This window comes from Alosa alosa, chromosome 8 (genome assembly GCF_017589495.1).
Source record: "Alosa alosa isolate M-15738 ecotype Scorff River chromosome 8, AALO_Geno_1.1, whole genome shotgun sequence".
NCBI classification, from domain to species: Eukaryota; Metazoa; Chordata; class Actinopteri; order Clupeiformes; family Clupeidae; genus Alosa; species Alosa alosa.
Window position 1 is genome coordinate 15,495,213 of NC_063196.1, and position 26,969 is coordinate 15,522,181.

A 26,969-nucleotide genomic window follows, 5' to 3' on the forward strand; every position below is an offset into this window, starting at 1 on the left:
GTGGACTGGCCACACCTTCAATGTCTATAAACTTTACGCCTCTGACCATCCGTTTCTGATTGCCAAAATAGAGCCCAGAAAGTCTTACATACATACTGTACATGCATATACATGCGTAAATATATACATACATACATATGGAGAGACAGACAGATGAACAGACAGGTAGACAGACAAGAAATAGAAAGACATAATCATGAGTGAGGTCAGACTGAAAGACAGACAGACTGACAGGCAGGTAGACAGGTAGACAGGGAGACATCATCAAGAGTGAGTTCAGACAGACAGACAGACAGAAAGGCAGATAGACAGGTAGACTGGGAGACCTCATCAAGAGTAAGCACACAAATGAATGAAAGGTAAGTGCACAGAGATAGATACACAGGTGTACAGATGCACAGAGTGCAGACGGGATGACAGTTCGTGCACAGAGATGCAGGCAGACAGGATGGGAGAGAGACACACAGTTAGATGATGTAGAGTCTGTATGCCTTTGTGTGTATGTGTGAGTGAGTGTGTGTGTTTATTTATGATTGCATATACACTGTGTGTGTGTGTGTGTGTGGTGTGTGTGTGTGTGTGTGTGTGTGTGTGTGTGTGTGTGTGTGTGTGTGTGTGTGTGTGTGTTTGCATGTGTGCACCTTTATGATTGTATATACACTGTGTGTGTGTGTGTGTGTGTGTGTGTGTGTGTGTGTGTGTGTGTGTGTGTGTGTGTGTGTGTGTTTGCATGTGTGCACCTTTATGATTGTATATACACTGTGTGTGTGTGTGTGTGTGTGTGAGATGTGTGTGTGTGTGTGTGTGTGTGTGTGTGTGTGTGTGTGTGTGTGTGTGTGTGTGTGTGTGTGTGTTTGCATGTGTGCACCTTTATGATTGTATATACACTGTGTGTGTGTGTGTGTGTGTGTGTGTGTGAGAGAAGTGTGTGTGTGTGTGTGTGTGTGTGTGTGTGTGAGAGAGAGAGAGAGAGTGTGTGTGTGTGTCTGTGTGCGTGTGTGTTTGCATGTGTGCACCTTTATGATTGTATATACACTGTGTGTGTGTGTGCGTGTGTGTGTGTGTGTGTGTGTGTGTGAGAGAAGTGTGTGTGTGTGTGTGTGTGTGTGTGTGTTTGCATGTGTGCACCTTTATGATTGTATATACACTGTGTGTGTGTGTGTGTGTGTGTGTGTGTGTGTGTGAGAGAGAGAGAGTGTGTGTGTGTGTGTGTGTGCGTGTGTGTTTGCATGTGTGCACCTTTATGATTGTATATACACTGTGTGTGTGTGTGTGTGTGTGTGTGTGTGTGTGTGTGTGTGTGTGTGAGAGAGAGAGTGTGTGTGTGTGTGTGTGTGCGTGTGTGTTTGCATGTGTGCACCTTTATGATTGTATATACACTGTGTGTGTGTGCGTGTGTGTTTGCATGTGTGTGTGTGTGTGTGTGAGAGAGTGTGTGTGTGTGTGTGTGTGCGTGTGTGTTTGCATGTGTGCACCTTTATGATTGTATATACACTGTGTGTGTGTGTGTGTGTGTTTGCATGTGTGTGTGTGTGTGTGTGTGTGTTTGCATGTGTGAGTGTGTGTGTGTGTGTGTGCGTGTGTGTTTGCATGTGTGCACCTTTATGATTGTATATACACTGTGTGTGTGTGTGTGTGTGTTTGCATGTGTGAGTGTGTGTGTGTGTGTGTTTGCATGTGTGTGTGTGCGTGTGTGTGTGCATGTGTGTGTTTGCATGTGTGTGTGTGTGTGTGTGTGTGCGTGTGTGTTTGCATGTGTGTGTGTGTGTGTGTGTGTGCGTGTGTGTTTGCATGTGTGTGTGTGTGTGTGTGTGTGCGTGTGTGTTTGCATGTGTGTGTGTGTGTGTGTGTGTTTGCATGTGTGTGTGTGTGTGTGTTTGCATGTGTGTGTGTGTGTGTGTGTGTGCGTGTGTGTTTGCATGTGTGTGTGTGTGTTTGCATGTGTGCGTGTGTGTTTGCATGTGTGCACCTTTATGATTGTATATACACTGTGTGTGTGTGTGTGTGTGTGTGTGTGTGTGTGTGTGTGTTTGCATGTGTGTGTGTGTGTGTGTGTGTGTGTGTGTGTTTGCATGTGTGTGTGTGTGTGTGTTTGCATGTGTGCGTGTGTGTGTGTGTTTGCATGTGTGCGTGTGTGTGTGTGTTTGCATGTGTGTGTGTGTGTGTGTGTTTGCATGTGTGCGTGTGTGTGTGTGTGTTTGCATGTGTGCGTGTGTGTGTGTGTTTGCATGTGTGTGTGTGTGTGCACCTTTGTATGTCGTCTGACGTTGGTCTCTTCTTTCCCTCTCAGCCAATCGGGGCCCTCCCTCTGCGATTCCTCAGAAATGTGTGTATCTGAGTCGTGGCTCGTGGAGTCCACAGCCCTCAGTTTCTGGCAGCTCGTTGATGGGTGGGGAGGGGTGGGTCAGGGAGCTCCTGCAGCACCAGAGCATATCGAACGCAAACAGAAACTGGACTCAGTTAAAGAGAGATGTATGGATTACATCTCAACTGCATAAAGAACAACACTGCAAAAACTGAAATCTAGTGTTATTAATCTTATATTAAGATAAAAATATCTAGTTAGTATTGTTTTTAGTATAAGGGCAATTCCACGGAAAATTGACTTTTTGTCACATCCATGACGCCAATAAAATGTGATGGTATGGTATGATGTGAATGATTACATGAAATTTGAGCATTTGCTATTTTTGGCTAAAGAATGTAAATGAGAAAAAATGCACAAAAAATGAATGTTACCATTCACATCATACAAATGCCAAGGCATTTGACTGGGATTATGGATGTGACAAAAAGTAAATTTTCCGTGGAATTGCCCATAAAGAGATTTACCTAGTGCTTTCTCATAAAATCAGTTTGACTTATTTGAAGACGTCTTATCAAGACAAATTTGCTTAACGCACAGGCAGCCTTTTGTTTTCTTGATAATATATTTTAAAAAATAAGTCAAACTCTTATTAAATTAAGTAAAAATGATTTTACGAGAAAACGCTAGGTAAGTGTCTTCCTACTAAATGCAATCAAAAAATTAACACTTGGTCAGACAAGTAATTTTTGCAGTGAAAAAACAATCTGAAACTGCACTACAGATTATAGTCTTAGCTAAACTTTTGTGCAAAACAGGGTCTCAAACCTTTACATGTTGACCAAATTGCTAACAGATGGAGAAACATTCGGTTGATTGAAAGATTGAAGAGGTAAGAGCACACTGATTGACTTGTCCAGGAATATCTTTATACGTTTTGTGTGTTTGATTATAATATTGAAAGGGTTTTAGATGTTTTCTTACATTGGGTGTTTGACTGGAACATTCAGGGAAAGAGTAAATATTTAATTGATTGGCATAGGATAATGTTCCAGATGTGTAGGTATACATAGGTGTTTCATTGGGAGGTTGAGTGTGTGTTTGGACAGGTTGAGGAGGGGTCTAGGTCTTTGATTGGTAGGTTGGGAGGGTACTTTGGGCCCTAATTTAAATATCAACAAGCAAAGTTCTCGTGCATGAATTAGCTTCTGTGGCATGTGGGTGAATTTAATTAAATTAAATTAAATTAGCTTTAGTTAGATTTCAGACTTGCACGCTGCTCATCATTTAAATAAGGGCCCTATGTGTTTGATGGCCAGGTTGGGACTTGGTATGTAATTGGTTAGGAAAGAACTATGTATGATTGACAGGCTGGGGAGGGGATGAAGTATTTGATTGACAGGTCGAGTTGAGGTGCTCATGGCTCTGGTGCTCTGGGAGTTTCTGAGGCTGGCAGAGATTTTGCTCTTGAAGCTTGTGCTCATTGCTGGTGTTCACTGTGTGTGTGTGTGTGTGTGTGTGTGTGTGTGTGTGTGTGTGTGTGTCTGTATGTGTGTGTGTGTGTTATCTGTGTGTGTGTTATCTGTGTCCATGTGTGTCTTTATGTCTGGGTGGGTCGGTGTATTTATGTACATGCGTGTTGTGAGTGTGTGTGTCTGTGTGTGTGTGTGTGTGTGTGTGTGTGAGTAAGAGAGAGACATAAAGAAAGAAAGAGAGAGAGAGAGAGAGTGTCCATATATCATGCTCCTCTGCTTCTCCCTCTCATGTTGATGCTCCTGGTTCTTCTCATATCGGTGGCAGTGAACTACAGCCCTCTCTTCCCCACCCCACATGGGATCTTTGGGGATCAATAAAGTATCTATCTATCTATCCATCTATCTATCTATCTAGGAGTAGAGTGGGACACTAAATACTACTGGGTTGATGGGAGTGTGACCCAGCTCGACTTGATTCCTGTTTAGGGAAATCCGGGGCTAACCTCACACGTGCCGTAGACGCTAATCTAAAATCTTCAGTAAAATCAGCAGTCTGACCCTGTATCCATCTTGCAACCTGCATGTCAGGTCATTGTAGCTGTTACCTCGTTATTACCAGGGCTGTGTGGGCAGAGCTGTAAAAGTAAAAGAGAGGGTCTGTGATCGCACAGTCCAGGCTGCTGTAGGGCACAGCAGAGAAATTATATAAATAACGATATCATGCCATTTTTATAATAAGATCACAGTAGTCAGCCTGGCCTCAAAACGGTACCATCATTCAGCACAGAGAATTCTCTCTATTGTCCCGATGACCACTCCGCTACTGCTGGGGGCTCAGCAGGCTCTCCCGCAGCCCCACTCAGCACAACCAGAGCATCAACTACAGACGGATTAAGCCTTGACACTGATGAATGATAATGAACCACTGATACTTTGAAAGATGCAATGCATTGGGTGAACACCTTGATTGATTTGATTGGTCTGATTTAACTTCTGGGAGAACCACAATTTGCATGGGCTCAAGGTCTGTGTCGCCATGGACAACCAGGGCATGGCAACCACATGGCGTCACTTTCCATGACAGTCAGACGCACACTCCCATGTCCATAACAACCAAACACACAGTCTTGTATCCATGGAAACCGGCCCATGCCCCCCTCAGGGCGTCGCTGCTGCTTCCCCTTTTCTGTTGCTGCTTCGCTCAGTTCCTATCAGACAAACGTCTTCAGCTTCTTATCTTCTTCTCTTTCCCTCCTGCTCTTCCACTCCTCCACCTCTCCTCCTCCTGCTTCTGTCCGTTTCTCTCGCACCCTGCCCCCTCCTCCTCCACGCTGCTCCCCTTTTATAATCCCTGCTCTGCCCCTCCCTGGCAGATCTCAACAATTACACGAACAGTGTGATTGGCCTCGAGGCCATGAATCAAAGGAATGATCTCTCCACAGTGACCAATGCCATGACAGGGATGAGTCCGTCGCCCTCCATATCGGCACTGTCCAGCCGCGCTGCGTCCGTCAACAACCTGCACGACCGCCTGATGTTCAGCCCCGCCAGTGAGGAGACCATCGAGAGGCTGAAGGTGAGACGAGGGGAGAGGATGAAAGGATGGAGGACAAAAGGGGGGAAAAGAGGAGGAGGATGAGGAGGAGGGCAGGGGATGAAATAAAGTGTGTAGGGCAGTGGTGTAGTCTACGTGATACGCAGGACTATGCAGTATACCCACTGAAAAAGCATCACCATCACAGTATACCCACTACAGCTAACTAGACTACACCACTGGTATAGGGGACTGAGGAGGGAGAGGGAGATGGAGGGACGGCAGATGAAATGGTGTAGTGGGCTAAAGGAGGGGAAAGAAAGGCAAATAGGAGAGGTGTGAAGTTGACAGAGATAGATGGGGTGATCACAGATGGGTGAGAGCCGCAGAAGCAGACATCCCGGGTTCAGAAAGTAAAAGTCCTGCCAAGTATTTGATCCAACCATTTAGTAAACCAGCTCATCCTAATTAGCAGCCAGGTAGATCGGATATTTAGTGATATCACCTGTGTTAAGTGCACAGGTAGAAAGAATATATGGCAGGACTTTTACTTTCTGGAACCGGGATGTCCGCCTCTGGTGAGAGGGAGACTAAAAAGCAGGTGTGTAGGAGGGCAATAGGGCTGGAGTGTGTTTCTGCTGGTGGCGTGTCCTGGAACAGAAAGGATAGTGAGAATGAGGGGGGAATCCTCAATCTTGTTGCTGAGTCAGAACATGTGTGTGTGCTGCAGGAAACACAGAGGATATGGAGAAGAGTGGGGTGATGAGAACGACATAAAAGTCTTCTGTCCTGTTGCTGAGCTGAAACTTGTGTGTGCTGCAGGGCGGACACAGAAACACTTAGCTGATGATAGGGAGACTTTAAAGGCAGACAGCAGGACAAGTAGGGCTGGGCGTTTTTGTTGAGCCTGAGCATTTGTGTGTGTGCCACAGGAAACAGAGAAGATCATCGCTGAGCTCAACGAGACCTGGGAGGAGAAACTCAGACGCACTGAGGCCATCCGCATGGATAGGTCTGCTTACACCATTACCGTAGCTCAACACTTATCGAACACCCTAAATCAGTGTTTCCCAAACTTTTTTTCTGGGGACCCACTTTTTAAAAATGACAGACCATCGCGACCCATTTCACTTCAAATACCCTGCAACCACCAATATTGTTTTAGGCCACAGGTTCTCCAACTTTTCTATGCCTTGCCCAACCATACATTGCTATAGGATCTAGATAGATAGATCCTGCTTTGAACACGGTTGTTACATTACATTACATTACATTACATTACATTTGGCTGACGCTTTTTAGCCAAAGCGACTAACAACATAGTAAACAGTTTAAGTTTTAGAGCAGTTCTCAACAATTTTAGGACAATTTAAAAACATTAGAGTACAGTAAGAATAAGTGCATCAGTGAGTGCTGTTTTTAACAGTTACTTGTCAGTTTGAGACGCTAGGATCAGTAAGACTTGTTGTAAGTGTTGCTATGAGAGGAGATGTTCTAAAAAAGAGCTGGGTCTTCAGGAGTTTTCTGAAAATGGAGAAGGATGTATCTGCCCTTGTGGGAGTTGGCAGTGTGTTCCACCAACCAGGAACAACAGATGAGAAAAAGTTTGGATTGGCTTGAGCCGCACGGGTGGTAGAGCTAGACGCCATTCGCCTGAGGAGCAGCGTCTGGAGGTAGCGTGATGTCTGTATGAGGGCATTCAAGCAGGTGGAGCAGAACCGAGACTACTTTGTAGGCAAGCCGCTAGAGCCTTGAATTTGATGCGGGCCGCCATAGGTAGCCAGTGTAGCTGGATGAGCAGCGGGTAACACGGGTGCCCTTTGGGTTGGTTGTAGACCAGGCGCCGGGCCACGATTCTGGATCATCTGAAGTGGTTTCACTCGCGCAGGCTGGGAGACCTGTCAGGAGGGCATTGCAGTAGTCGAAGTTGTGAGATGACTATTGCCTGAACCAGAAGTTGGGTAGCATCTTGAGTCAAGTAAGTCCTGATTTTCCGTGATGTTGTAGAGTGCTAAACGGCATGACCGGGCTTAATTGAGGCAACATGATCTGAGAAGTTTAGTTGGTTGTCGATAACAACTCCTAGATTTTTGCAGTCCTGGTAGGTGAAACAGACAGGGATTCAAATTTGATGTTGATGTCGGATGTATGGTAGGTTTAGCTGGGAGGACCAGCAGTTCAGTCTTTGAGAGGTTCAGCTGGAGGTGGTGTGCCTTCATCCATGTAGCTATGTCTGAGAGGCAATCCGAGATCCGTGCTGAAACCAAGGGGTCATCAGGTGGAAAGGACAGATAGAGCTGTGTGTCATCTGCATAGCAGTGGTATGAGAAGCCATGCTTAACGGATAATCTGTCCCAAGGAGGTGGTGTAGATAGCAAAGAGAAGGGGCCCAGCACTGAGCCCTGGGGACCCTGTGGTGAGATGGTGAGGTGCAGATAGCTGACCAAGCCATGATATGCTAAACGAAGCGTCCTGTGAGGTAGGATTCAAACCAGGAGAGAGCAGAACCGGAGATTCCCATGTTAGCGAGTATAGAGAGAAGGATGCGGTGATTAACCTTGTCAACCGGTTGTGTTGCATTTTGAGCACCATCAGCATGAAAAATTGGAAATGACTACTGAAAAGATATGTTTTACATGTAATGCGCATCCGAGAGTTTGGGAAAATTCTAGCATGTTGCGCAGTCGTCATTCGTCAGCATAGTAAGCTGTTCCTGTATTTCTAAAAAAAATGTTGTAGGCTAGGCCTACGTTGCGTTGCAGACAAATGGGTCCATAACACTGTGAACGTCAATTCCGATGTAAACAGCAAATAACTCAAGTCGTTATAGGCCTATTGTATTGTTGTATTATATTATATTGTATAGTCTTTATATCAGAACAAGAGGCTTTTACGCAATAGCCGGAAGAATGCGCCTTTACTTTGGAGTTAGAGGTAGAAAACGAGAGGAATAGTGTTTGAAATGTCCATTTAAATTGTAGCCTAATATAATGCACATTTTAAATCAGAAATAAGAATGTGAGGAGGTATGTTAACTTTAAAGATTGCATCTACAATCGAAATGATCTACATGCAAATTGGACGGCCTTATGTCCGGTCTATGGATGTCTGCTTTACTTGACTGCACGGTCACTAGATTTTAATCGGTAAAGTTGAGGAGCTGGTATCTGTTAATGTTCGTGCAAATAGGCGGATTCATGTCCCTTAATTTGCAACTGCGAGGTAGGCTACCTGGCAGGCGCCGCACATAACGGTTTCATTTTGCGCCAGACAAAACTGTGGTAGTTAACAAACTACATCCTAATAGAAAACTGTTAGCTTTCCTGGTATCAAATCACAAATGGTATCACAACATTGTGCTGGCGACCCAAATAAAATCTCCTGCGACCCAGACTTTGGGAAACACTGCCCTAAATGTTACCACAGTCACAGTTGACATATGCAATCCAAGTTGCCCAGACATGACATACAGTGTACAGAATACTGATTGCTATAACAACACCCAGGCATAGAAGTCATGTTACCACAGTCACACTAACAGTTTTATTCCACAGGGAGGCACTCTTGGCTGAGATGGGTGTTGCTATACGGGAAGATGGAGGCACGGTTGGTGTGTTCTCCCCCAAGAAGGTGAGTGGAGGATATACCCTACCTGTCTAATGTGTCACACCTACTTTACCTTTCTCACCTTCACTGCCCATCTGACCTCCTTCACCGTTTAGTTTCATTTGCTTGGTTAAATTTGCCTAAACTTCCATATAATAATAATAATAATAATAATAATAGTACATTTTATTTATAAAGTGCCTTTCAAGACACACAAGGTCACATATATGCATCACTTGTCTTAACTTTTCTGTCTCTCCTACCGAGACCACTTCACCCTCCATACCCTCTCCTACACCGAGTATTCCTGCTGTATGATGATGGAGACATAGTATATGGCCATTGGTATCCTTTGATAGGTGTCCTTTGTGTTGTGTTTCAGACGCCTCACCTGGTGAATCTGAATGAGGACCCACTGATGTCTGAGTGTCTTCTCTACTACATCAAAGATGGCATCACCAAGTAAGACAAGAACAACAGTATTCAACCTCTCATGGTTCAATAGAACTACACTCTCATAATGCTGCTTAGACTATTCTGTGTTTGCTGCAGCTGCCTAATGTCTGTTTTAGAGTTTACATTGTTTGTATTTCAGATTTGAAAACTGGAAAATGATGTAATAATGCAAATGAGTCTTTGTGTTCAAATAGGATGAGTTTGTAAGGATGCTAAAACAATTGTTCTGAGTGCACGCGTCATCTATTGAAGTGTATGTGTGTGTGTGTGTGTGTGTGTAGGGTGGGTCGCGACGATGCTAAGACCCGTCAGGACATCGTCCTGAGTGGTCACTTCATCCGTGAGGAGCACTGCATCTTCACCAGCACTACCACACCCACAGGGGACACCCTGGTCGTCCTGGAGACATGTGAGGGGGCCGAGACCTACGTCAATGGCAAGAGAGTCACCGCTCCAACCATCCTCAGATCAGGTGATCAAACAGATGCACACACACACAAAAACACACACACAGACAGACTGGCAGATAGAAAGATTCATAAAACAAACACTTAAACAAGTATATACACACATACCATCAACTGATGCTTAATGCCTTAATGTTACAATACCAATAACAATAATACCTCACCTCAAGATATAACAATGTTATTGAAGATAATTCATAGTTTTATTTAATTAACTGCAAGATATTCTTATTCATGCCTCAAATCGTTGTCATTTGTGTCATACTATTAAACGCTCAAATGTATCCCCCTGAGCAGGTAACCGCATCATCATGGGGAAGAGTCACGTATTCCGCTTCAACGACCCTGAGCAGGCGCGGCAGGAGCGTGAGCGGACGCCCTGCGCAGAGACCCCTGTGGAGCCTGTGGACTGGGCCTTTGCTCAGAGGGAGCTCCTGGATAAACAGGGCATCGACATGAAGCAGGAGATGGAGCAGAGGTAAACACACACACACACACACACACACACACACACACACACACACACACACACACACACACACACACACACACACACACACACATATACACATCAATCCGAAGCAGGAGATGGAACACAGGTACACACACACACACACATATATACACATAAATCTGAAGCAGGAGATGAAACAGAGGTACACACACTCTCTCTTTCTCTCTCTCTCACACACACACACACACACACACACACACACAAACACACTCTCACAGTCATATACTCTTAGAAATAGCCAAACAAGGCATTGATGTGAGCCATTGGGGAAGCACACACACACACAGGCAGAAAGAGAGAGTGGACCCTCTGGCTCTGAGTGGACTTTGTGTTGGAAATCTTGAATGGTGCATGTTGGTCTCTTTAGACTACAGGAGCTTGAGGACCAGTACCGTAGAGAGAGAGAGGAGGCCAGCAACCTTCTGGAGCAGCAGCGACTGGTGAGTCTCTCTCTCTTTCCCACACACACACACACACTAGAGCTGCAGCTAAGCATAATAATGCCTTGGTGTGTGTATGTGTGTATGTAGGACTATGAGAGTAAGCTGGAGGCTCTGCAGAAGCAAGTGGACTCTCACTATTGGCCAGATGCCACTGAGGAAGAAGAGGAGCCAGAGGAGGAAGGTAGTGACATTTCCAGAATGTTCTCTTTTCTCTTACAGTACCATGGATGAAGTCAGCTGGTTCTTTGTGTGTGTGTGTGTGTGTGTGTGTGTGTGTGTTTAACGGCTCTCTCCTCTACTCTGCAGTACCATGGACCAAAAGAGACCGAGAGCTGGGTCTGTGGGCTTTCCGCAGATGGAGGTGCTACCAGTTCACCTCTCTGAGAGACCAGCTGTGGGGCAACGCCATCTTCCTCAAAGAGGCTAACGCCATTAGCGTGGAGCTCAAGAAAAAGGTCAGCCCAAAAACACACACACACACACACACGCCTTCACATCAATACACCAAGGTCTTTACTTGGCTCCAACCACCTTCACTAATATTAATGATAAATATGTGTGTTGATTTGTGTGTTAATGTGTGTGTGTGTGTGTGTGTGTCCCTCAGGTCCAGTTCCAGTTTGTGCTGCTGACGGACACCCTGTACTCCCCTCTGCCCCCTGACTTGCTTCCTCCGAGCGCCTCTCAGGAGCGTGAGACGCGCCCCTTCCCCCGCACCATCGTAGCTGTGGAGGTACAGGACCAGAAGAATGGAGCTACACACTACTGGACCCTTGAGAAGCTCAGGGTGTGTGTGTGTGTGTGTGTGTGTGTGTGTGTGTGTGTGTAATATAGTGCATGATTTAGGGCCTAAAGTTTAGACAAACATACTAGAGATATATAATGCCTTTGTGTGTGTGTGTGTGTGTGTGTGTGTAGGCAACGCTTGGAGTTAATGCGTGAGATGTACGACCGTGCTGCAGAGCTGCCCAGTCCAGCACTGGAGGACTGTGAGGCCGGCCTCAGTGGGGGAGACCCCTTCTACGACAGATTCCCCTGGTTCCGCCTGGTGGGAAGGTATGTGAGTGTGTGTGTGTGTGTGTGTGTGTGTTGTTTATTTGTCTTCAATGTGGATGGGATGTTGTTCTTCTCCTCTCCCTCACTTCTTTCACTTTTCTTCCTTGCCCTCTCTCCTCTGTTTTCTCTCTCTCTCTCTCTCTCTCTCTCCCTCTCTCTCTATCCTGTCCGCAGGGCGTTTGTGTATCTGAGTAACTTGCTGTACCCCGTGCCCCTGGTGCACCGTGTGGCCATCGTTAGTGAGAAGGGCGAGGTCAAGGGCTTCCTCAGGGTTGCTGTGCAGGCGATCTCAGGTGAGCTCAGCACCCCCTGGTGCTCAGGAGGAGTATTGTCCATTAAAGATTTCGACTCACAGAAGTCTTTTCCATAGTGTTCTGCATATGGTCCTGCTTTTACTTTTAATCTTTCAGCTCTTTTTTTAAACACATGTATTTCCTATGAGAAATGCTTTATTGGTTCTTCTGATTTTTTTTGCATATTTTCCATGCTTTACTGAACTCCTTTGGTGTTGTTTGTGTGTATGTGTGTATCTGCAGCTGATGAAGAGGCTCCAGACTATGGTTCAGGTGTGCGTCAGTCAGGAACTGCAAAGATATCCTTTGAGGATCAGCAGTTTGAGAAGGTGAGTGGTAGGCATAAGGAGGGCAGGGTTAGCTTCAGCCAATTAGCATCCCAGCTAACCATCTTTACAAAATGGCGTCCAACATGTGCTCACTTCTAATCACATTTTCACAACAAGACAGTTAGGCGCCACGTGTTGTCCGTGTGGATAGATGGTTGAGCCGGCAATGGATGACTATAACAGTATAATGAAGACATAACAGTCATATTCAAAATAAAACACTGATTTGTTTCTGGTTGGTCAGTTCCAGATGGAGGCGGGCACAGGGGGCATGAGTCACTCCAACACCTCTCAGGAGGAACTCCGCATTGTGGAGGGAGAGGGCGGAGCATCTGACATCGGCCTCATGGCTGACGAGGTCAACAACAACACCTGCACAGGTGATCAACAGAAGCACAAATACAGATTGAGAAGAAAAAAAGAAAAGAAAAGTTTAGCTTGAATGTAACTTAAGAGGAGGACTATTTGAGAGGACAGTGTAAATTAATTAATTTACGTTTCACTTGCACCTGTCTTGCATGCAGTGTAACTTTACAGTCTTTAAAGTCAAGATCAACAACACCCACACAGGTGATAGACTATTGTGTAGCTGAGAGGTCAGTGTAATTTCAGTTTAACTCCCACTTGTCTTGAATGTGGTGTAACTTTACTGTAAGTCAAGATCAATGATTGCCATTGCCAATCCCAAGTGACTGTTCACATAATCAGACCCAATTAACATGGTCAAGATCCCACACTTGGTTAGCATGGTAGCTGATATGATAATTACATCCATTTTACATAATACATAACTGTGATTACTGTAATACTTATCTGTGAGTGCATGATGTTGAGATTGTGATGGATGTTTTATATATGTGTGTGTGTGTGTGTGTGTGTGTGTGTGTGTGTGTGTGTGTGTGTGTGTGCGTGCGTGATGTGATACTGTATGTGTCCCCAGTCTCGCCTGAGACTCCTAGTAGCCCTCTGAAGGCTGGCTTAGGCTTAGATGGCCCCCTAGAGGGCGGTATGGAGAAGGCAATGCAGCAGCATCTGAGGTTGGGGTCAGAGTTCACCTTCAGGGTCACAGTCCTCCAGGCCTCAAGCATCCCAGCAGAGTATGCAGACATCTTCTGCCAGTTCAAGTGAGTGTACACACACACACACACACACACACACGCTCTCACACACACAAACACTCCAACAGAAACAACAATATTTGCAAAGACAAGCAGACATGTGAAATGACACCCCGAAATGACAACAGGATGAAATGAGCTTGATGATGATGAATAAAAAAAATTCTGTTCCGCAGCTTCATTCATCGCCATGACGAGGCGTTCTCCACAGAACCCCTGAAGAACACAGGCAGGGGACCACCTCTTGGGTTCTACCACGTACAGAATGTAAGCTCAGCTAAAACAAAGAACTTCTTAAAAACCTGGATTTGTGACGCATCACTTTTTGTGGAACCAACACTAATGCAACCTACAGACCTGCTAGACCCACTTTCCTGCATGTGTGTGTGCTTTTAGATCACTGTGGAGGTCACCAAGTCCTTTATCGAATACATGCGGACGCAGCCCATCGTGTTTGAGGTGTTTGGCCACTACCAGAAGCAGCCCTTCCCACCCCTCTGTAAAGACCTCATCAGGTGAGGCTGAGCCTTTTTACTCTCTCTGTTTCACCCTTTGTTTTACCCTGTCTTTTTTACTCTCTCTCTTTTTATATTTATATAAATGTTCTGGTTACTCTTCACTCACTCTCTCCTTTCTTCTTTGCTCTCTATTTTCTCTGTTTTTTCTTTCTCCTTTCTCTCTCTCTCTCTGTCTCTACCCACCCATCCAGTCCCTTGCGTCCCAGCAGAAGGCAGTACCCAAGAGTGATGCCCTTATCCAAGCCAGGTGAGGCGTCCTACTCTTTCTCTCTCTACTCTATCTTCACGACTCACGGCTTTATTCATATAGCTATGATACAATGATACAATACGACAAATTAGGGGTTTCATCAGCTAGTCAACTTGACTATGATATCCACTAGAAGGCAGCATTAAACTAGTCAACTTGACTATTATATCCACTAGTAGGCAGCATTAAACTATTCGTGGACAGAGTAGCGGCTACCACAGAGGAGGTCCTGACGTGCAGCTAAAGTCTAAATGGACTAGACATTCCTTTATGGAAGCACTTCACCAGGATACTATGATGATACTCTACTCATTTACATACATCTTTGATACTATGATACTATATTCATTGACATACATCCACAATACTACAATATTATACTCATTGTCTGGCGGTGGCTTTTTTCTCTTTCTCTCTCATATCTTCCCTTTCTCTCCGCTCAGTTCCTGCCACAAAGCTAAGCTCAGTGACGCCCCCTACAGCTGGTCCATGCCACTGCAAATATGACCTCATGGCTTTCTTTGAGATTTGTGAGCTGGAAGCCAATGGAGAGTAAGTAGCTGATACTGACTGTGTGTGTGTGTGTGTGTGTGTGTGTGTGTGTGTGTGTAGTATTTGTGTGTGTGTCTATAGTATTTGTCTGTGTCTGTAGAGTGTGCTAATATTGTTGTCTTTTCAGCTATATCCCTGCAATAGTGGACCACAGGGGAGGAATGCCTTGCCATGGCACCTTCTTGCTGCACCAGGTACTATATTCCCTCACACACACACACACACACCCACACCCACACACCCACACACACACACACACACACACACACACACACACACACACACACACACACACATATGTATACACACAGATACACATGTATACACTCACAGAGAAATTTTAACTGTCACTGGGTTGGTCATCCTTCTGCAGGGAATCCAGAGGAGGATCACTGTGACGATCGCCCACGAAACAGGAAGTGACATTGAATGGAAGGAAGTTCGGGAGCTGGTAATCGGTGAGTTTACTGTGGGCCACCGTTTGAAACCAGAGAGCTGCACATGGAGTTTGTTTTGCAGATCTTCAAGTTGGTCTTTTTCTCCCCCTGCAGGACGTATTCGGAACAGCCCAGAGGCCGATGAGACCATCATCGACCCAAATATCCTGTCACTCAACATCCTGAATGCAGGATACTTACGGCCAGCTTATGAGGACCGGTATGTCTGTTGAAGCTTGCTCAAACCCACACATATACATAGCCTCAAACACAAACTCACACACACACATATACATAGCCTCAAACACAAGGGCATGGACAAACACATATACTCTCTGCAGGCTTCATATATCAGTCTGATACCACACAGACTAATAAAGACACACATAGGTACACAAGCCCAACACAGCAGCACGAACACAGACATACACACACACACAGACACACATGCGCACATGCACACACATAGACACACACGCACGCACGCATGCACGCACGCACGCACGCACACACACACACACACACACACACACACACACACACACACACACACACACACACACACACTCAGCCCTACTGTATGTAGTCTGTGGTTGCCTGTTTGTCATGCAGCTGAACCTCAATGCCACTCCTGCTTTTTTCCTCCCTGCAGTGTGTCACTTGGGATTGACCATAGGTACACCTCCTCTCCTCTCATATCCTCTCCTAGCCACACCTCCTCTTTTCTCCTATCCTCTCTTCATTTCTACACCTCCTCTCTCCCCTCTCTTGGGATTGACCATAGATACACCTCCTCTCCTCATTCACCACACCTCCTCTCTCTCTCTCCTCATCTCCACACCTCCTCTCCTCTCTTCTCATCTCCACACCTCCTCTCCTCTCCTCATCTCCTATCTTCTCATTTTCACACCTCCTCTCCTCTCCTCTCCTTTCCTCATCTTCTACCCTCTCCTCTCCTCATCTCCACACCTCCTCTCCTCTCCTCATCTCCTACCCTCTCCTCATCTCCACACCTTCTCATTTCCCCCTCTCCCCTCATCTCCCACATTTTTCTCTCCTTCCTCTCCTTTCCTCATCTTCTACCCTCTCCTCTCCTCATCTCCACACCTCCTCTCCTCTCCTCATCTCCACACCTTCTCTTTCCCCTCTCCTTTCACATTTTCTCTCCTTCTCTCCCCCTGTTCTTGTTCTTTTTTCCTCTCCTCTCTTTCACTCGTATGCTTTGGCTGTGTATGTGTGTGTGTGTGTGTGTGTGTGTGTGTGTGTTTTGCATGTGTGAGTGTGTGTGTATGTTTCTGTGTCTCCTGCATGTGCAGCTAGATGTTTCACTTGCATGTCGTGGTCGATGGTGTTTGGTGTTAAGTAGGCTTTCTGTAATAGTGTTTAGTATAATGGTTTAATGTAATCAACAGTATTCTCTAGGACTGCACAGACATACTTACAGTACTCACACACACACACACACACACACGTGCGTGTGGCTACCTCTCTGCTAGAGCTCACAGTACTCCTCACGGAAGTGTTGACGTTTTTTTTATTTGTTATGATGTTATTTTTCTCTCTATTTTTCTTTTGTTAGTTTTAAAGTTGTGTTTATGCGCTGCTGCTACCGGTATGTTTGTTTCTCTGAATGTTTTTTGTTTGTCATTGTTTATGTTTATATGTTTTTCTGTGGGGGTTTCTCTGTGTTGATGTTGTCTGTATGTCTGTGTGTGTGTGTGTGTGTGTTACGTGCAGGACGTTTTATCGTTTTGAGGCAGCGTGGGATAGCTCCATGCACAACTCCCTTCTTCTGAACCGTGTGACTCCCTATGGAGAGAAAATCTACATCACCCTCTCAGCGTACCTCCAGGTACAACACAACCCACTATAACACACAACACAACACACACAACAACACACTACATAACAACACACTACACAACACAACACAAACAACACACTACATAGCACAACACAACATAACACACAACACAACATAACACAACACAACACACTATAACACACTACGTAGCACAACACACTATAACACTACACAACACAACACACTAGCACACAACACTACATAACACAACACACTATAACACACTACAAAACACAACAGACTATAGTACACAACACAATATAACACAACACAACATTGTCAAGGACAGAAGACGACCCAAGAGCGCAAGTTCAAATTCAGAGTCTTTTTATTGAAGGGTTCAGGGGGGAAGAGGAGAGAGAAACGTGAGGTCTTGGAGGTTCCGGTTCCAGGGGTGCTAGGAGTGCCAGGGGTGTCAGGGGTTCCAGGGGTTCTCGGGGCTCTGGGGTTTTCCCAAGTCTCCGGGGGGTTCCAGTCCAAGGTGCTGAGTGTGTGTGTCCCCCAGTGATCGAGCGGCGTCTCGGGCTGAGGGTGGTGACGCGTCGGGGCTCGCTCGTCTGGTGGTCGGAGGCCTGGGGAAATCACACACACAACAGCAAGGTGAACAGCAGGCAGTAGTACAGACCAGGGCTAGGCACTAAACGTGGTGAGAGACAGAAGGCAGATTAGGAGTTACCGGGGGCTGAAGATCGGAGAGTAATCCGGGCGGGTCGGGAAGATCCGGGGAAGAACAGGGGATAGTCCGGGCAGTAGAACAGGGGGAGGCAGTCAAGAAAGGAGGCAATCACAGGTAGGAGTCAGAGCAGCAGGCAGGCAGGCAGGCAGGCAGGCAGGCAGGCAGGCAGGCAGGCAGGCAGGCAGGCAGGCAGGCAGGCAGGCAGGCAGGCAGGCAGGCAGGCAGGCAGGCAGGCAGGCAGGCAGGCAGGCAGGCAGGCAGGTTACTGGTCCAGGTTCGAAGACGATCTGACAGGGCTTGGCTGAAAAACAGGGCTTTATATACTGGGAGAGGTTAGTGGAGAAATGCAGTGCAGCTGGCAGAGTAATTAGAGCAGAGTGGGGCAAGGTGAGGATGGTGAGTGGGAAATGCAGCGCAGCTGGCCAGGTAACAAGAGCAGGGCGGAGCCAGGTGGAGCTCGTTAGGCAGAGTAGAGAGAGAGTGAGCAGAGTGGCAGAGAATTGAATCAATTAAGGTTGTTACCAGGGAGAGAGAATGCTCATGACAAACATACCATAACACAACACACTATAACACACTACATAGCACACTACATAACACAACACACTATAACACACTACATAACACAACACACTATAGCACACTACATAACACAACACACTATAACACACTACATAACACATCACACTATAACACACTACATAACACAACACACTATAGCACACAACACAACATAACATAACACAACACACTATATAACACAACACACTATAACACACTACATAACACAACACACTATAGCACACAACACAACATAACACAACACACTATACACAATATACTATACACAATATAACACACTCTCAACAAACCTCCAGGTACAGCACATAACATAATACACTATAATGCAAAACACAACACATGGCACAACACACAAACTGCATCACATGTCCGTATACCTCTAAGTAAAACACAGCACACTATAACAACACAACACACTATCACATACAACACAACATACCACCACACAACATCGCACAGCTCAGCACAACTTGCAGGAAACTGTTGGTATTTACAGGGGGCCCGCAATAAGTAGGGTTATGTAGGCATTTGTTAACAAAACCTATATACTACCGCAGCAACTTGCTGCGTTAGCCTCAAAATGTATTATTATTATTATTATTATTATTATTATTATTATTATTTTCATCTCTATTTTTGTGTTAAATTTTCCAAATGTAAAGCACTTTGTGCTGCATTCTGTGTATGAAAGGTGCTATATGCTATAAAGCTTATTATTATTATTATTATTAATATTAATATTATTATTATTATAACATCTTACAACAGCAACTCTTTTCTATCTCCACTCAACCCTCGTCTCCTCTGACTCTGTCCCTCTTCAGATTGAGAACTGCACCCAGCCCACGGTCATCACTAAAGACCTCTGCATGGTGTTCTACTCCAGAGACACTAAACTACCTGCCTCATGTTCCATACGGAACCTCTTCAGTACCGGATCACTCCGGCCCACAGAGGGGTGAGCGTGCATGTTGGTGTGTGTGTGTGAGGGAGGTCTTTCTGTCTGTGTAAGTGTGTTTGAGAAAGTGTGTTTGTGTGTAGCAGATGCATTTAGTTGACATGTCTTGTTGATTTTGATCCTCTCCTGTGCAGCAGTCGAGTCACTGGTGTGTATGAGCTCAGTTTGTGCCACTTGGCCGACGCTGGAAGCCCAGGTAACCCTTCGCTTCAGTGTGTGTGTGTGTGTGTTACAATTCTGTGTCTGTGCACATTTCTGAGCTGTAGGAAGTAGAGATTTCTCTGCTAACACTATGTGTATGTGTGTGTTGGTGCATGTTATTTGCATGGTGTATGTGTGTGCTTGTGTGGCTGTGTATGTGTGTGTGTACGGTGTGTATGTGTGTGTGCATAGGAATGCAGCGGCGGCGTAGGCGTGTGTTGGACACGTCAGTGGCGTATGTGCGAGGTGAGGAGAACCTGGCTGGCTGGAGACCTCGCAGTGACAGCCTCATCCTGGACCACCAGTGGGAACTGGAGAAACTCAGCTTGCTGCAGGAGGTGGGTGCCCCTGTGTGTGTGTGTGTGTGTGTGTGTACAGTATGTGTGTGTGTTGTGTGTGTGTGTGTGTGTGTGTGTGTGTGTGTGTGTGTGTGTGTGTGTGTGTGTGTGTGTGTGTGTGTGTGTACTAAATCAGGTGTGTGTATTCCCAGGTGGAGAGGACCCGTCACTACCTGCTCCTCAGGGAGAAGCTGGAGAGTGTGTTGGCCCAGGAGGGTGTGTGTGGAGGACGGGATATCCTTGACAGCCCCCAGTCGCCTCTCACACCAAACAGCCCACACACACCCTGTTTGGCCTTCCCCAACGACAGACAGAAGGAGCTCACTGCCAAGGTGTGTGTGTGTGTGTGTGTGTGTTTGTGTGTGTGTGTGTGTGTATGTAGGTGTGTGTATGTGGGTCAATGACGTGACATTGCGCATCGTCAGGCGGTGCAACTGGGTAACATTGGAATTTAAACCAAGACATAGTAGATCAAAGTGAACAAATGGTTGAAAAGTGTGTTGTACAGTACCTAATTATTGTATAAAACAATATACTTATACTTACACTTATACTTAAGCATTTATTTACATTTCAATAAAGGATTAAAATATGAATAAATAAAGTACACAATAAAGTATTTATAAGTTACTTTTAATACCAAGATCAACTACAAAATAATAATGTATAAAGCACTGTAGACACTCAGGTAAAAAAAAACACTTAGGGAAAAAAAGAAAGAAGTGTGTATTTTTTTTTAGAAACTTGTGATTGTGCCACCTGGCATTTTTTGGGTGGTAAAATAGCAAATACATAAATGTATTAAAACGCCTGTTAATGTTCCACAGCCATTAAGACTTGTTTAAACACATTCTTCCAACTTAAAAAAATGCATTCTGTCCATTTGTAAAGTACCAACACATTTTCACAGTACCTTATTTGTCAATGACTCACGTGTGTACTGACTGTTGTTGTCTCCACAGTGTCTGCGTCTCCTTATGCACACCTTCAACCGCCAGTACAGCCAGGTCAGCAGCAGTGCCAGTGAGAGCAAAGTGAGGAACACACACACACACACACACACACACACACACACAGAGACACACACACACACACACACACACACACACACACACACACACACAGACACACACACACACACACACACACACACACACACACACACACACACACACAAATGTACACATTACATTACATTACATTACATTACATTTGGCTGACACATTTTTTAACCAAAGCGACTAACAACATGGTAAAGAGTTTAAGTTTTAAAGCAATTCTCTCAACAATTTTAGGACAATTTAAAGAACACATCCACATACATGTATGTATGTTATATAGGCTCACACTGAAATTATATGTTTGTTTATAATGCATTTGTGTGTGTGTGGATGTGTGTGTGTGTGTGTGTGTGTGTGTGTGTGTGTGTTTGTGTGTGTGTGTGTGTGTAGCTCTCTGCGCTGCTCCTAAGGGACTCCTCGTCCTCTGCTCTGAGCTCTCTGACCCCCTCCTCCACCTGCCCCTCCCTACTGGATGGTCACTATGGTAACACTGACTTTAGGTGAGTCACACACACACACACACACACACACACACACTTGTATATGTGTGTATGTCTGCTTGGATGTCTGTCTAACCTGCTTTCCTTATCCATTACCGTCTCTGTGGGTTTATCCAGTTTTAACCATATCTCTGTTATTATTTGAGTATTATCAAATGCTTCTGTCAGTGTCACTATCTATCTGTCACTAAGACTTTTGTTTAAGAGTGTGTTTAAGAGTGTGTTTTGAATCAAGATAGACCACATCAGTGCTGTCATGTTCTCCTCTCACGTTCAGCTCAACCAAACTGAGACAGCTTGGTCTGTGTGTGTGTGTGTGTGTGTGTGTGTGTGTGTGTGTGTGTATCTACTCAGGTGTGACTCTGGGGCTTCTAGTCCTGATCTGGACCCCTTTAGCCCAGAGGAGAGGAAAACCAAACTCACCTTCATTCCGAACATACAGGAAATTCGTGTCAGGTCAGTACAGTGTGTGTGTGCATATGTGTGTGGCAGAGTTTCCGCTAGAAAAAAATGGTGCCGGTCAGAGGTTTCGTTTTCCGGACATTTTGATGATATGCCGGTCAAATATTCTATTATCCCTTCTTAATTAGTTAAATTGAGGAAAACTGGAGACAGGCTATGTAGCTTAAAGAATGACATAATCAGGCTGTATAGAATGCAACATGTTCATTAGCCTAACTTAAACATGCCTAACAAGATCTAGCCAGTATCTTTTCATGGACAGCAAGAGTTTGCTTCGTTCGTTGTTTTAAAAAGGCTACGTTGTTTGTTGCTGCTACCCACGTTATCTCCAGTGGTGACTGTTTAACTTACACAGATGTGCACACACAAGAATGAGCGCTCACACCACTACCCCCTAATGCTATGCCTCTTTATTTGATAACAATAAATGTTTCCTATTCTGGGAAATGTTCAGTTTCTTTTTCTTTCGGCTGCGGTTCAATGATACCGTTTAATTGTGCCAGAAATTATCCGCAGACCAGTAATCACCTCGTCGAGGAGGCCCTAACCCTGCAGATCATAGACAGAGAACCCATAGGCCTACTGTATGCTTTGGGTAAAGAACACTTTGCATGTCCAGTGTACATGGAGAATGACAGTGTCTTGGAGCGGCCGCACCCCCCGCAACTCCACTGCAATGTCACTGATTCCGACAGATACGCCCGACACTTCTGCTTTTTATCTGGTGGTGGTGGAGTTGACCGGACATCTGAGGCTTCAGACGTTACCAATTTATCATCATCCATCGCGTCTGGCCTCTGAAAAAACTTTAAAGGCTAGTCTGCCTGGGCCTGGCCATGTTTGAACCACCTCACTCATTTGTTCGTTGTTTAACATGGACGTGCGTCAAATAGGAAGCGTGCGCTTCCTATTTGAAATGCAGCATAGGCTATGCGTGTTGTTTAATAGCTTACTTTTCAAACGGTAGAGCCTGTTCATTCAAAAACATAGCCAGAGGACGTATAATATAGGCTTAGGCCTACATATTAAGGCTTATTCTCAAATTCAGATTGCGTTAGGGGACGGGATTATTAGCCAATTTTAATCGGACAATTTGACCGGAGAGATTTAATTTTGTCGGACATTTCATTTTTTTTCCGGCCAATGTCCGGTAATTACCGGACAACGGAAACCCTGGTGTGTGGGCGTGTACTGTATATGTCTAAACGTGTACATTTATATATGTATTCTCTATGATCACACTGAGATGATTTGTGTGTGTGCGCGCATATGTGTGTGTGTGTGTGTGTGTGTGCATGTGTGTGTGCGTGTGTGTGTGTGTCCCATCTCCCTGCAGTCCCATTGTGTCTAAGAAGGGCTACCTGCACTTTCTGGAGCCCCAGGCCAGTGGCTGGCAGCGTCGCTTTGTGGTGGTCAGGCGCCCATATGTCTACCTGTACCGCAACGAGCGGGACAGTGTGGAGAAGGCCATCATCAACCTGTCCAACGCACAGGTGGAGTACAGCGAAGACCAGAGGACCATGCTGAGGGTAAGACACACATAGGCCTACACACACACACACACACATTCACACGCACACACACACACACACACACACACACACACACACACATATAATAAATATACACTCTCTTACGTATGTAATCACATATAGATAAACGCACTCACATTTAATATTACATATGTATTAATGTGTGTGTGTGTGTGTGTGTTTGTCAGACTCCGAACACATTTGCAGTGTGTACGGAGCACAGGGGTATACTGGTCCAGGCCACCAGTGATAAGGAGATGCATGACTGGCTCTACGCCTTCAACCCCCTATTGGCTGGGACCATCAGGTACGAATGTGTGTGTGTGTGTGTGTGTGTGTTTCTGTGTAAATGTGTGTTGTATGCGTTTGTTTATGCATGACGGGGATTGTGTATACAGCATATAGGATTTGTAGATTGTCTGAACATATGTGATTAGCTGATCTTTATGCTTTGGAAGTATACTTAGCAATGAAAGATTTAAGAAAGGAAAGTGACAGTATATCAGTAGCTGTAAGACAGAATGATATTGTGTAAGACAGAATACTAATAAATGTGTGTGTGTGTGTGTGTGTGTGTGTGTGTGTGTGTGTATCTATGTTTTTGATGAGTAGATTCGCGAGTTGAGCAGTTTAAAACCGACTTATATCATTTGTTTCCTCCTCTTAGGTCCAAACTGTCCAGGAGGAAGTCTCAGACCAGCATGTGAAAGCAATGCCCCCCTTTCACCCACCCCACCCCACCCCACCACACCCCTGCTGGTTCGGACCTGTCAAGGAAAGAGAAGGAATAAACAGAAGAGCCAAGAGAACTTGATAGAACCCTGAGAATGCTCTACAACCCAGAGAACTCCATAGAAACCTGAAAATGCCCTAGAAACCAGAGAGCTCAGTAGAACATAAACAGAACAACCCTGTAGAGAAAAACAACTGAAGATTATACCTTAATAATAATGTATAGTACATAGATCAAGTAAGATGTAGCGCACACACACACACACATATACACACACACACACATATACAAAAGAAATGTGCTTGCCTAAAATAGTGTTTTCTGTCATATCCAGATTGTGTATCCATCTCCCCATTGTCCCAGGACATAGACATCCAACAGAAACTATTGTGCGGTGGCTATGTGTGTCTGCTTGCATGTGGTCCTGTCCTATTGGTTCTTTCTGCTCTCCTGGCTTATTCTTTCACTCCATGCCTCCATAAATATGTTTGTTTATATGTTTATATGTTGTTTATATGTTATAGTGAAGTAACCTGTTTCTTGTTTGTTTGAATGAAGGTTTTGTATTTATATTTCTTTTATCATTTGATCACATAGCACTTTTAAACTTTAAGTTTACTTATTTAATTTAACCCAAAGCTGTGTGTGTACATGTGTGTGTGAATGTATGTGTGTGTGTATGCAATCGTTCTGTAGGTTTAAGAGGGACATATTTACCGACCCTATAAAACAGTACCAGTATTAATGTCAGCCTTCTAACTAGCCCTCTATATCTCCGATGATAAGTCATATTGAAACCTAATGCTGTCCCTCCTCTGCATGTGGGATAAACTGTGTCTCTTTATTTAACCTCTCGAATAACAGGCCCTAATAATCCCTTCTCATCCCTTCATTATGGAAAAAAAGTATTATTACATTTTTATAGAAGACGAGATCAGATTAGAAGTCATTGGACCCTGTGAAATTCACCATGTTGTTTTCCAAAACCTGGTTGGAATTCAGAGCAGCAAATCATGTCGGGGGTGAGAAGTGTATATAGTAGGCTGCTGTGGTTGGTGTGTGTGTGGGTATTGGTGTGTGTCTGTGGCGTGTGGTGTGTGTGTGGCAGGATGCTGAAGGTGTTTTTGAAGTGAGGTGTGTGTGTTTAAAGACGTGCCCAGTTTATTTCAGAGGGTGAGAGGAGATACTGAAAATGACAGAGCTCAGATGTTTAGGGAGGAACAGCTAACAGCCTGTTAGGGTTAATGAGTGCATTTTGAGGCAGCATTATACAGACTGTGGGTGTTTTGGTGACTCTGGCGAAGAGTGTGTGAGGATGCTGTGAGGATGCGGTGTGTTTCTGTGTGTGAGATGCTGTATTTTAGGCTGTGTGTGAGATTTGTGAGGGGGTGTTGTGGGCAGTGTAGAGCATTTATCTCAGAGTGCATGCTACTGGTCATCCAGCCAGGTTAGCATGTGTGCCAATGCTGAGTGAGAGCCTTGAGCCAGACAGCTCACTGAGCGCGCTCTCCACTCCATCTGTCATGTGACTGCTCACAACACATGTTACTGCTCACAACACCCCCAAGTAAAAACTGACACTGAGCGTGCTTACAGTTTCTCGGGTGAAGTCACATGATCAGAGTGCCTCAAGTAGCCCTACTGAGCATGCCCAGAACCCATCTCAAATTTCTGGAAATCTGGTGTTGCATTTGATGTTCAGAATATGAGAATGTGTATGTGAAGACTGATGGTGTGTGTGTGTGTGTGAGAGAGAGAGAAAGAGAGTGTGTATGTGTACAAGTGCTGTATATTACTGTATACATTACCCTTGACCTTTATATTCCCTCACGTGGATGTAACCTTTGACTCATGACCCTCGTCTTGACCTCTTGTCTACACCTGTGTTTGCTATATGAGGTGTGGTGTGTGTGTGTGTGTTTGTGTGTGTGTGTGTATGGATGAGAGAGTAACAGCCCGCTGTGTGTGTGCCTGCATGCTGTAGACTCTAACGGACTCTATGGATCCTGATGTACTAAAGCCCCATCCAGTCTAGTAGCAGAGGAGCTGCACCTGAAACGTCCCCTTCTGAGAGACAGCAACATGATGGGGAAGGGGCTAGAAGCTTTTACATACACACACACACACTTACATACGTACAGTATTTACACATTCAGTACATACAATATGCACTCAAATCTGAAAATAAATGTGCACACAGACATGCACATAGTTACATACGCAAAACGACACGCACACACACACACACACACACACACACACACTGGTTGTGGCGTTGTGTATGCTCAGGCTTCTCCTTATGATGGTGCTGCTGCTGTTTGTGTGAGGCTGTGACGCTGTAGTGAGGATCACTCCTGTGGAATCTAACATGTCCTGATATTCACCTGTCAGATGGAAAATAAACATGAACTGTGTACAAATAGCCACGGCTCTCTCTTCATTACTGTGGTTGCGCTCTTCAGATATCTCACGTCTCTTTCCCCCAAGTGTTCCATTTGCACTCTGTACTGTATGCTGTAACAGTTCAATAATCAATGAAACTGGATAAACCAGACGCAAGAATGGTGTGCATATTCAAAAAATTAGAATTCTACTAAAGCTGTGTTAATGCACCGCGGATGGAACGTTTTGATAGCATGCCCGGTGTAGCCTGTCTGTCAGTCCTGCTGGTCAGTGAGTCTGGTATTGGTTTTGGCAGACCCTCCCTGA

At 45.1% G+C, this 26,969-nt stretch overlaps 1 protein-coding gene across 13 annotated transcripts in view; it reads left to right on the forward strand.

Annotated features, from left to right (window-relative positions):
- The window catches only part of kif1ab (kinesin family member 1Ab), a 36,044-nt gene extending 9,362 nt beyond the window's left edge, over positions 1 to 26,682 (forward strand). Inside the window, exons 14-48 of one of the 13 annotated variants that reach the window (XM_048250064.1) lie at positions 2,291 to 2,326; positions 5,154 to 5,356; positions 6,247 to 6,326; positions 8,869 to 8,944; positions 9,303 to 9,382; positions 9,658 to 9,848; positions 10,141 to 10,321; positions 10,725 to 10,797; positions 10,888 to 10,981; positions 11,107 to 11,255; positions 11,408 to 11,587; positions 11,720 to 11,856; positions 12,031 to 12,149; positions 12,393 to 12,478; positions 12,723 to 12,858; positions 13,419 to 13,602; positions 13,773 to 13,863; positions 13,993 to 14,111; positions 14,306 to 14,361; positions 14,808 to 14,916; positions 15,044 to 15,110; positions 15,290 to 15,374; positions 15,468 to 15,573; positions 16,006 to 16,029; positions 17,091 to 17,205; positions 19,300 to 19,433; positions 19,571 to 19,629; positions 19,827 to 19,972; positions 20,125 to 20,304; positions 20,935 to 21,006; positions 21,424 to 21,533; positions 21,888 to 21,989; positions 23,332 to 23,524; positions 23,716 to 23,834; positions 24,195 to 26,682. In XM_048250064.1, coding sequence (XP_048106021.1) covers positions 2,291 to 2,326; positions 5,154 to 5,356; positions 6,247 to 6,326; positions 8,869 to 8,944; positions 9,303 to 9,382; positions 9,658 to 9,848; positions 10,141 to 10,321; positions 10,725 to 10,797; positions 10,888 to 10,981; positions 11,107 to 11,255; positions 11,408 to 11,587; positions 11,720 to 11,856; positions 12,031 to 12,149; positions 12,393 to 12,478; positions 12,723 to 12,858; positions 13,419 to 13,602; positions 13,773 to 13,863; positions 13,993 to 14,111; positions 14,306 to 14,361; positions 14,808 to 14,916; positions 15,044 to 15,110; positions 15,290 to 15,374; positions 15,468 to 15,573; positions 16,006 to 16,029; positions 17,091 to 17,205; positions 19,300 to 19,433; positions 19,571 to 19,629; positions 19,827 to 19,972; positions 20,125 to 20,304; positions 20,935 to 21,006; positions 21,424 to 21,533; positions 21,888 to 21,989; positions 23,332 to 23,524; positions 23,716 to 23,834; positions 24,195 to 24,234 — 3,932 coding nt within the window. In that variant the 3' untranslated portion in view covers positions 24,235 to 26,682. Of the gene's footprint in view, positions 1 to 2,290; positions 2,327 to 5,153; positions 5,357 to 6,246; positions 6,327 to 8,868; positions 8,945 to 9,302; positions 9,383 to 9,657; positions 9,849 to 10,140; positions 10,322 to 10,724; positions 10,798 to 10,887; positions 10,982 to 11,106; positions 11,256 to 11,407; positions 11,588 to 11,719; positions 11,857 to 12,030; positions 12,150 to 12,392; positions 12,479 to 12,722; positions 12,859 to 13,418; positions 13,603 to 13,772; positions 13,864 to 13,992; positions 14,112 to 14,305; positions 14,362 to 14,807; positions 14,917 to 15,043; positions 15,111 to 15,289; positions 15,574 to 16,005; positions 16,030 to 17,090; positions 17,206 to 19,299; positions 19,434 to 19,567; positions 19,630 to 19,826; positions 19,973 to 20,124; positions 20,305 to 20,934; positions 21,007 to 21,423; positions 21,534 to 21,887; positions 21,990 to 23,331; positions 23,525 to 23,715; positions 23,835 to 24,194 lie in introns of all 13 variants that reach the window. The other 12 variants (XM_048250062.1, XM_048250070.1, XM_048250065.1 and 9 more) reach the window with 12 other exon arrangements.
- Positions 26,683 to 26,969: the final 287 nt, after the last annotated feature.